Raw genomic sequence first — 10708 nt, forward strand, 5'->3', positions numbered from 1 at the left:
TTAAAAGAAAAATCTTAAATTTGTTGTTATGCTAACTTTTATCCTAAATTCGTTTGATTAGGGATAGTGCGGGTACTGCCTCATTCCTGTACGTGGATGAAGGTAAAAAAATGAGGACAAACTTGCTGTTATGCATCACTTCAGTTCAGAGACCACGACTAGCACCACTGTGGTCCATGGACCATTTTGATTTTATGCACATCAAATATATGATAAAAGATTTTAGATGAGTTGTCCAACCATTCATAGGTGGGTGGGCCCAAAGTCATACAAAGTCCAAATCCCACGCCCTCATCTCCCTCCCATGTGCTGATCATAAATTCAAAGGTGCTGATGTAGAAGACTCCATTGCTGAGCATGCTCACTCCCCTCCCCCCCACAGCTGAAATGATCATATAATGAGTATAATTGTTCCTGCAATAATACCTCATCATTCACAAATCACCCATATATATTCTGCAATCATTATTCCTTTTGGTTTAGGCACGGCTATCTTATTATTGCCATCTTTTAACTGAATTTAGCTTCATGGTTGTAAGGCATAGCCATCTCAATTTGGCATGGTCGGCCCGAAAGCTTAAATTTTTTTAATGCATTGGTGAGAAGGGTGGTGCCGCCACCGCCCAGATGCTCACGGGCCACCTTTTACCTTTAAATAAAGTGTGCTAAACTTAATTCAATTTATTTAATTAATCTTTAACCAGGAAGAGTAGTAGCCACAAAATCAGAATCAAGGATTGGACCCATTATGAAGCAACCTCCAACCACATCTGCTTTTCTTCATTATTGGGGTTTGAGACATATATAGCCTACTGTTTGCCGACTGCAATAATTTTCTACCATATATGGCTACAAGTCAATGGTTAGCTGCTTGCTCATGGAGTTGCCTTTTTCATAATATGGGCATGGTTTTTTTTTTTGTTTTTTGTTTTTGTTTTTGTTTTTTCAACTGAATTGTTTTGAGGGAAAGAGCCCATAATATCATAACTTTTTGGATAGGGAAATGATGATCTCTTTTACTTTGCTGTGGTGCTTTGCTTCATGTTGTAAGAAAGTGGAAATATGTTGGATGTTGTAATGAAAAAACAATCACATGGTTTATTTTTTTCTTATAGGATTAGTACTTTATTTTCCATAATCTTAAATTTCGTTTAACATGGTTTATTCGAAATACTTTTAATTAAAGCGTTATGAGGAGCTTTTCGATAATTCTTTTAATTTTTGAAAGTGTTTTTAAAATTTTGGGAAATGTTTGATTTTTTTTTTTTTATAGATTTTGTTAAACCTGTAAATGAAACAACTTGAAAGTGGAACTCTTAATAAAACAAACAATTAGGGAGGGGAAATGAAGAAGAAGATTGTTTTAAATCAGAAATGTGGTGTTTCCAAATCAGTGGACCGCTGTAAAAACCCAAGAAAAGACATTTTTGAGATGCTAAGCAATGTTGGGATTAGATTACTGATTTTAAGTTGCCACTTAACATCCACCATGGCACTGTCTCTATGCACAGTGACTGTACTGACAAAAGACAGCATAAAAGAAATCCAAAGAATGTGGACTTTTCTAAGCATCCCGATTAATTAGCTTAAAACCGTTAATGATCATAAATAATAATAAATTTTCATTTTTTTAATATTTGTATGCATGTATGTACATGTACACGTATTTATCAGATTTCCGAAAGTTAAATCGGATTTCCCAAATTTGTTACTTTATTTTATCTGTCCTACATTTTCATTTTCACAGGCTCAGTGTACCAGATCACAGAATATAACGGAAGGAGAGACTACAGGGGAGGAGAGAGAGAGAATGTGTTGAGTTAGGGAGAGAATGGGGTGAATGGGAACGTAAGCAGCTGGAGATTTTCTTTGACGGCTGCTTTTGGAACCCCATCACAAGTTTTGGCCTTTCTGGTGAGTTACTGATCTTATGGTTGAGAGGAAGTCATTTCTTTTCAGTTTTTGTTGAGACCCATTTGCTTGAAATTCATGATTTGATGTTCCTCTGGGTGGTACTTTCACTTACCTATGAATTTGATTGTATTTCAGTTACTGTGTGTTTTTTTTGGATGTTCATATCTAGGTTCATTTTGTTGGATCATTTGTGTTGATTGTGATGTGGGGTCTTGTTGATCAGGTGATTTGAAGGTGTATTTTTCTGGGTTTTCTTTTCTCCTAGACGTTGGGTGATCAAAGTGTGGATGTCAGGTATTTGCGGGTGTTTTTTGGTTCCTAGCTTTTGCCTCATATGATTTACTATGAACAGAGAACATCCAAAAATTTGTCTTTTTTTTTTTTTTTTCTCCTGAACTTCTTAGTTTTAAAGATCTGATTTTTATTATTTATTCTTTTTTTTCCTTCTGGATCAGTGTGTCTCCGATTTGGAGGGTCTGTCGAAACAACGAGTTGCATCTGCTTCACGGTTATGGAAGATGTTTTCATTTGAGTAGGTAGTCTGCATTTTATGTGTAAACTGTCTGTGGGTCTGAAGGAGATCTACCGTTTCTTTTTCTTTCTTAAATTTTATTTATCATTTTGATGATCTTTGTGGGCAGGTGCTAGCAATGAGACCCTGACAAAATTCTGCAAAGCTTCATTTGAGGTTTAATTGGATGATATTGGTTAAATTTTGATTCTGGCCTGGATCCATTACCTGGATTTTTATTCCTGGTATAAGAACAGACTTTGGCAAGGTCAAAATCGGTTGCAGTGTTGTTCTTCGCTGCAGTCATGGCAACCCTGTCACATTCCGATTCCAGGCGCCGATATTCATGGTGGTGGGACAGCCACATCAGTCCAAAGAATTCAAAATGGCTTCAGGAAAATCTTACAGGTGATTTTTCTCATCAATTTCAGTTGCAGTTCCTGGAATTTTGTTACCGTGTTTTTTCTCTGCATTTTGTCCATTAATTAGAAATTCATTTCTGAGATTAAGGTGCTGGAATACTGATCTCTTATGAAATGGTAATTTCTAAATGCTCATTCGTAAATTTAACTTTTTTGAGGCGATTTTTAGTGGCATAACAACAAATCTCCGTTTGAACTATCTTCATGGCTGGTATCATGTATAGGTGTATATTGGTTTAAACCACAGCTCCGAGTTGATTTTTGGTTCATTTTGTAGTGAAATCAACTCCTAGGGTTAATGTAAGTCCACAGAATTTTAATATGGAGTAAATTTTAATATGCTCCACTATTAAAACAATAGATGATGGAACAGATTTGGAATTTTATGCTGTCCATGGTTGTTGTGGTCCATGCGCCATGCCTGGTTTAGGAGTGGTTGGGCTTTCCTTTTCAAATTGATGATTAGCAGTCGGACAACATGTTCATTGTCCTTACAGGAACTTATGATGCAAGTTATTCTCCCTTTTCCCAAACAATGGTGTTTCTAATGAGCGTCAGTCAGTGGATGCTATGGTCGAGTTGCCGTTTTCCTTGGAAACTTATTTCTACCTACGAAGTTCAGGATAGAAAGTGCCCACATTCTTGCTCTTTTATTGTGTTGCTCAAAACCACCAAACTTGAAACATAAAAGCAAAAAAGTTTGTTTATAGTTTTAGCTCCAACAAGTATATAACTTTAGCTCCAGCAAGGTCACAGCTTCCACCTTTTTCATCCTATATAGCCTTGAAAATTGAAATCAGCATCAAATATTGTCAAATATGGTGTTGTATTTTTGCGTAAGTTTTATTTCAGATGAAGCTTGTAAAAGAAAAATCTTTATTGGTTTTAAAGACCCACAAATTCCTAGACGTAGCAGGGAACAAAGATGGAACAGAAATGTTCTTTATTCTTCTTCTTTTCTTTTCTTTTATGAATGAAACTTTTTCTTTTCTTTTAAATGAGAATGAGTGGATATTTTTTTGTTACCAAAGAAAAGAAAGGTGATATTCTAGGTCTACAACATACAAAGAAACAGCCGGAACCAAAAATAAATCAGTGTTGCAAGTTAAGAGAGACAAGATCACCAGAATATAACCAACCACCCTCTTAACTACCCCACAATAAAAGATGTTTGGCTAAGATCTATTTAGTTTTCCCATTGGAATATCCTTGTGTTAAAAATTTTCCTATCACGTTGGAGACTATTCATGAACTGATTTTCTGTTGGGAAATTCTGAAAACAAAAGATATGCTTTCCACCAAGGTTGCAATGGAGCCATCTCTATCACATGCTGGTAGACAAGATTTTGGTGATCATAGACTAAGATCTTCCAATTAATAATCAATCATGTCTTCTGCTCACTTGGAAATGTTGATCTGCAGACATTATCCTATTTGGAAATAGTAAATTCATGAGATGTCTGATAAATTGTTTTGGTTGTTTATTGATCAGATTGATTTTTTCCTCTTTTTTTTTCAACAGTCACTGTATTCACTGATCCTATATGTATTATCTCTTTGAATAGATATGGATGTCAAAGTCAAAGCAATGATCAAGCTCATTGAAGAAGATGCAGATTCCTTTGCACGGAGGGCAGAAATGTACTACAAGAAGCGTCCAGAACTAATGAAACTGGTTGAGGAGTTTTACCGAGCTTATAGAGCATTAGCTGAACGGTATGATCATGCAACGGGGGAGCTACGCCAGGCCCATCGAACCATGGCAGAAGCGTTTCCTAACCAAGTACCTTATGTACTGGCTGATGACTCACCCTCAGTTTCTACAACCCCTGGGCCCGAGCCACACACACCTGAAATGCCGCATCCGATTCGTGCATTGTTTGACCCTGATGACTTGCAGCAGGATGCACTGGGGCTTTCTTCATCCAACTTGGCTGTCAAAATAAATGGAGCTTGCTCAGAAGAATCTGATGCCGGAACAAGTAAAAGGGGTTTAAAACAGTTCAATGAGATGTCTGGTTCAGGAGAAATAGTGCCAAAAAATTTAAAACTTTCAGAAGGAAGGATTAAAAAAGGGCTCAGTGTTCAGATAGAAGAGCAAGCACACAGTTTGCAAGGTGGGCTCTCTCAGTTATCAAGTGAGAATCGGACTCTCAAACAGCAAGTTCTTTCTGAATCTGAGCGTGCAAGTAAAGCTGAAACTGAAATTAAAACCTTGAAGGAAGCACTGTCAGCAATGCAAGCTGAATTGGAAGCTGCTCTTCTTCATTATCAGCAGAGTTCACAGAAGTTATCTAATCTTGAGAGAGACCTCAATCATGCACAAAAGAATGCCACAGAACTTGATGAACGAGCATGCAGAGCTGAAACTGAAGTTAAATCATTGAAAGATGCCCTTGTGGGATTAGAAGCTGAGAGGGATGTTGGTATTCTTCAATACAAGCAGTGTTTGGAAAGAATATCTAGTCTGGAAAAACTAACCTCTGTAGCCCAAGAAAATGCAAAAGGTCTTAATGAGCGAGCTATGAAAGCAGAAATTGAAGCTCAGAGTCTCAAGCTTGAGCTTTCCAGATTAGAAGCTGAAAAGGACGCTGGGTTTTTACGATACAAACAGTGCCTGGAGAGGATATCTTCCTTGGAGAACAAAATCTTACTTGCTGAGGAGGATGCTAAAAGTCTTAAAGCACGGAGTGAAAGAGCTGATGGTAAAGTTGAAGCACTTAGGCAAGCTCTTGCTAAATTAACGGAAGAGAAAGAAGCTTCAGTTCTCAAGTACGAGCAGTGCTTGGAGAAAATAGCTAAGCTGGAGGGTGAAATCCAACGTGCCCAAGAGGATGCCAAACGACTCAACTTTGAGATTCTTATGGGGGCAGCAAAACTAAAGAGTGCTGAAGAACAGCGAGTTCAGTTGGAGACATCAAATCAATCTCTGCAGTTAGAAGCGGACAAGCTGGTGCAGAAAATAGCAATGAAAGATCAAGAACTTTCAAAGAGGCATGAGGAATTGGAGAAACTTCAGATCCATATGCAGGATGAGCACTTGCGATTTGTTCAAGTTGAGCCACTCTCCAGAACTTGCAGAATTTGCACTCTCAATCGCAGGAGGAGCAGAAAGCTCTAGCTTTGGAGCTGGAAACTGGGCTTCAAAGGTTTCAACAGGTGGAAAAGTCCAAACTTGATTTGCAGGAAGAAATTAAGAGGGTCAAGGAAGAAAACCAGAGCTTGAATGAACTGAATTTATCCTCCACCAGTTCAATGAGGAATCTGCAAAACGAAATATTTAGCTTGAGGGAGATGAAAGAAAAACTTGAAGGTGAGGTTTCGCTGCAAGTGGACCAAAGTGATGCCCTCCAGCAAGAGATTTACCATCTGAAAGAGGAAATCAAGGGATTGAATAGGAGATACCAGGCTTTGATGACGCAAGTGGAGTCAGTAGGTTTAAATCCAGAATGCCTTGGGTCGTCTCTGAGGGAACTGCAGGACGAGAACTTGAAGCTGAAAGAATTCTGCAAGAAGGATAAAGATGAGAAAGAAGCTCTTTTGGAGAAGTTGAAAAATACGGAGAAACTTTTGGATGACCATGATACGATAAAGCGCTCCTTGTCAGATGTGAATGGTGAGTTGGAAGGGTTGAGAGAGAAGCTTAAGGCATTTCAGGAGTCCTGTGAGCTTCTTCAGGGAGAAAAATCCACTCTCCTTGTTGAGAAAGCCACCCTGTTTTCTCAGATACAAATAATTACCGAGAACATGCACAAGCTCTTAGAGAAAAATGCCGTGCTGGAGAATTCCCTTTCTGCTGCAAATGTCGAACTTGAAGGTTTGAGGGTGAAATCAAAGAGCTTGGAAGAATTCTGCCAGTTTCTCAAAGACGAAAAGTCCAACCTTCTCACTGAGAGAGGCCTCCTGGTATCTCAGTTGAAAAGTGTTGAACAGAGGCTAGAAAAACTGGAAAAAAGGTTTACAGATTTGGAAGAAAACTATGCTGGCTTACAAAAGGAGAAAGCATCCACACTTTGCCAAGTTGAAGAATTGCGTGTTTCCCTTGGTGTAGAAAGACAAGAGCATGCAAGTTTTATGTTCTCCAGCGAGGCCCGACTGGCATCTCTGGAAAACCATATTTATCACCTGCAGGAAGAAAGTAGGTGGAGGAAGAAAGAATTTGAAGAAGAATTAGATAAAGCCTTGAATGCTCAAGTTGAGATCCTTGTCTTGCAGAAATTTATACAAGATATGGAAGAAAAGAACTACTCTCTATTGATTGAGTGTCAGAAACACATTGAGGCATCCAGATTGTCAGAGAGACTGATTTCAGAGTTGGAGACTGAAAATCTTGAACAACAGGTGGAAGCAGAATTCCTGTTAGATGAAATTGAAAAGCTAAGAAGGGGGATCTGTCAAGTGTTCAAGGCTCTTCAGATTAATTTAGATAATGTGCAGGAAGAGAAGATTGAACAAGAGCAAATACTTCTGCGGCATATTATAGGGAATATGGAGGACATGAAAAGTTCTCTCCTGAAAAGCGAGGATGAGAAGCAGCAACTACAGGTTGAGAACTCCGTTCTTTTAACTGTACTTCAGCAACTGAGAGTAGATGGTGCAGAAGTTGAGTTAGAGAATAAAACACTTGATCAGGAATTGAAGATCACAGCACAGCAGCTTTTGGTGCTGCAAAACGAGAAACATGAGCTTCTAGAGATGAACCGGCAGTTGGGGCTAGAAGTGAGCAAGAGAGACCACCTGGAGGGAGTAAAGTGTGATGTGGAGAGTTTATGCAAGAAGCTGGTAGACTTTCAGAGAGCCAACGTAGAATTGAAGGAAGAAAATTCGAAGGAGATTGAAGAAAATAGATATCTGTCAAAAAAATTATCAGATGTGAAGGAGGAGAAGTGCATGTTGGAAGAGGAAAACAGTGCTATTCTCCATGAAACTGTTGCCCTCAGTAACCTGTCTTTGGTTTTGAACAACTTCTGGTCTGAGAAGGTAGGGGAACTAAAAGCACTTGCTGAAGATTTTGGCAATCTCCATGGGGTTAACAGTGACCTTGGGGAGGAGGTGGGAATTTTGACAGAGAAATTGGGACTGCAAGAAACTGAAAATTTACATCTGAAAGGGCTTGTTGAGAAGTTGGACAAGGAGCTGCTTGAAGTTACAAATTTAAGTGATCAGTTGAACAATCAACTTTCAGTTGGAAAAGATTTGCTAAGCCAGAAGGAAAAGGATCTTTCAGAAGCAAAACAGAAGCTCAAAGCTGCACAGGACTTGACTGCAGAATTATTTGGCACTGTTGAGGAATTGAAGAGGGAATGTGAAAAATCAGCAGTTCTAAGAGAAAATTCAGAGAAGCAGATTCTTGAACTATCTGAAGAAAACACAAGTCAGAACAGGGAAATTGAATGTCTTCGCAAGATGAATGGGAACTTGGAGTCTGAATTGGATATGTTACATGAAGAAATTGAAGAATATAGAATCAGAGGAGAGAAGTTGAATTCAGAGCTTCAAGAAAGAAGCAATGACTTTGAACTATGGGAGGCTGAAGCTACAACATTCTACTTTGATCTTCAGGCTTCCTCTTTCCGTGAAGTTCTGTTTGAAAATAAGGTGCATGAGCTTACTGGAGTGTGTGAGAATCTTGAGGATGAAAGTGCTTCAAAAAGTATCAAGATTCAACAGATGAGAGAAAGGGTTAGCTTCTTGGAAAGTGAAATTGGAGGACTGAAAGTCCAGTTGTCTGCATATGGTCCTATCATAGTTTCTCTGAGAGATAACATAGCATCCCTTGAGCACAATGCCCTCTTCCGAACAAAGCTTCAAGTAGCTGACAATCAGAAACCTAAGGTAACATTGTTTTCTCTGTTAAAAAACCCATTACCTCAACAATTCTCCTGAGAAGGTTATATATATATACTTCTAGGAATGTGTTTTTGCCCTTAATTCATACATGGTTGGTCAAGAACTAGATTTCTTTCTGAGAATTTAAACTCTGGTTGAATGTTTTTCTTTAAAATATTTTTCTTCTTATAGCATCATACCTAAGGCTGCATGGTCATAGGATTTAAATTAATGATATTTCTTAACACTAATCATATTTCCTAACATTTTTCTCAAAATAAGGTTGTTTTGGGTTTTCATTAAATGCTCCCACTTCCATTTGATTATGATCTTGAAATTGGATGACTTCCTTCTTGTTTTCCAAAGTCCCATTAGCTTTTTTCACTTTGAACTTTTAATAACTTATTCCAGAAATTTGCTTGGACTTGTATGGACTGCTATTCCAAATGACTCTTTTCAAGTGTACAACCTTCAATAATGCTATCTAGATATCGTATGTATTACTGGAAATTTTACACTAAAACATAATATATTTTCCATGCACTTGTTTGACAGGGTATGGAAATGGTTCATGAAAAGAGCTCTCAAGAGCTGAGAGAAGATCAAGGCAATCCGATACCTGATGGAATTTCAGATTTGCAGGAGATACAGACCAGAATTAAAGCTGTTGAAAAGGCAGTGGTCCAAGAAATGGAGAGGCTTGCAATGCAGGAAAGCTTAAACACAGACATTGAACTAGAAGAGATTGAAGAGTTGAAGTCTAAAAGCACTTCACATCAAGCAAAAGATATCCAAAAGGAAGAGGGGAAATTTATGCATGAGCGGCTCAGTGATGATCACATGGTACAGAGGGCTAAGCCAGAAATTTCTGAAGTGAGGCATGGAATTCTGATGAAAGATATTCCCCTTGATCAAGTCTCAGATTGTTCCTTATATGGAAAAAGCAGGAGAGTAAATGGTGGTTCCAATGATCAGATGCTTGAGTTATGGGAAACTGCTGAGCACAGCACTGGCTCCAATCCAATGGTCAATAAGGCACAAAAGCAAGCATCTGCTTTGATGGAGGATGGCGTTACTCACCATCATTTTGAGGATGTGAAGCAGAAGAGTGCACGGCCATCTTCAGAACTGCAGGTTGAGAAAGAACTGGGTATTGACAGGCTAGAAGTATCCACAAGTAGCATGCAGCCAAATCAAGATGGGAACAAGAGAAAAATCTTGGAGAGACTTGCTTCTGATGCTGAGAAATTGATGAGTCTTCAGATGGCAGTGCAGGATTTGCAAAGGAAGATGGCAACCACAAAGAAGAGCAAAAGGGCTAAGTCTCTTGAATACGGAACACTGAAGGAACAGCTGCAGGAAGTTGAGGAAGCTGTAGCGCAGCTGGTGGATATCAATTGCCAACTGACAAGGAATATGGATGAGAGTGCATCATCCTCAGATGGAATGGCTTCGCCAGAGCTGCAGGAGGCTGGAAATGTCCAGAGAAAGAAAGTAACAGAACAGGCACGAAGAGGGTCTGAAAAGATAGGAAGGCTGCAGTTGGAAGTGCAGAAAATCCAGTATGTGTTGTTGAAACTGGACGATGAAAAGAAAAGCAGCAGGAAATACAGATTTTTGGCTGGTAGGACAAGCATTCTTCTGAAGGACTTCATTTATACTGGCAGGAGAAGAACCGAAAGGCGAAAGAAGGCATGTTCATGCGGCTGTTGGAGACCTTACAATAATGTGGACTGAGGTAACGACATAAAGAAAAGTATGGCGTTCTATCAGCTGCAAGTTTCCGTTCCTCGAAATGTCCCGTATATTATGTGTTAAGAAAGCATTTCCTGGATCAGATAGAAGCCGCTGTTGTTTTCTTATTTTTAGCTTAGAGGACTGTAAACATTAGACAGATGTAATTAAAATAAGTGCTCCCTTGAGCTTTTCTTTGTCTTAAAATGTCACATTAACCATGGTAATGGGCAACATTAGATAACAAACTGGACTCAATTAGTTACAACTTTCAAGACATTTTATTGGGGAGGTTTAT

The 10708-nt window shown here is 38.8% G+C and overlaps 1 protein-coding gene across 1 annotated transcript; it reads left to right on the top strand.

Moving 5' to 3' along the window:
- Positions 1 to 1742: 1742 nt before the first annotated feature.
- Positions 1743 to 10663, top strand: LOC117914857 (protein NETWORKED 1A-like). Its single transcript, XM_034830363.1, is given in 7 exon segments — positions 1743 to 1914; positions 2138 to 2208; positions 2370 to 2446; positions 2556 to 2833; positions 4413 to 5903; positions 5906 to 8682; positions 9232 to 10663. Coding segments are annotated over 4 exon segments (5553 nt in total). The 5' UTR covers positions 1743 to 1914; positions 2138 to 2208; positions 2370 to 2446; positions 2556 to 2730; the 3' UTR covers positions 10414 to 10663.
- Positions 10664 to 10708: the final 45 nt, after the last annotated feature.

This window comes from Vitis riparia, chromosome 5 (genome assembly GCF_004353265.1).
Source record: "Vitis riparia cultivar Riparia Gloire de Montpellier isolate 1030 chromosome 5, EGFV_Vit.rip_1.0, whole genome shotgun sequence".
In the NCBI taxonomy this organism is placed as follows: domain Eukaryota; kingdom Viridiplantae; phylum Streptophyta; class Magnoliopsida; order Vitales; family Vitaceae; genus Vitis; species Vitis riparia.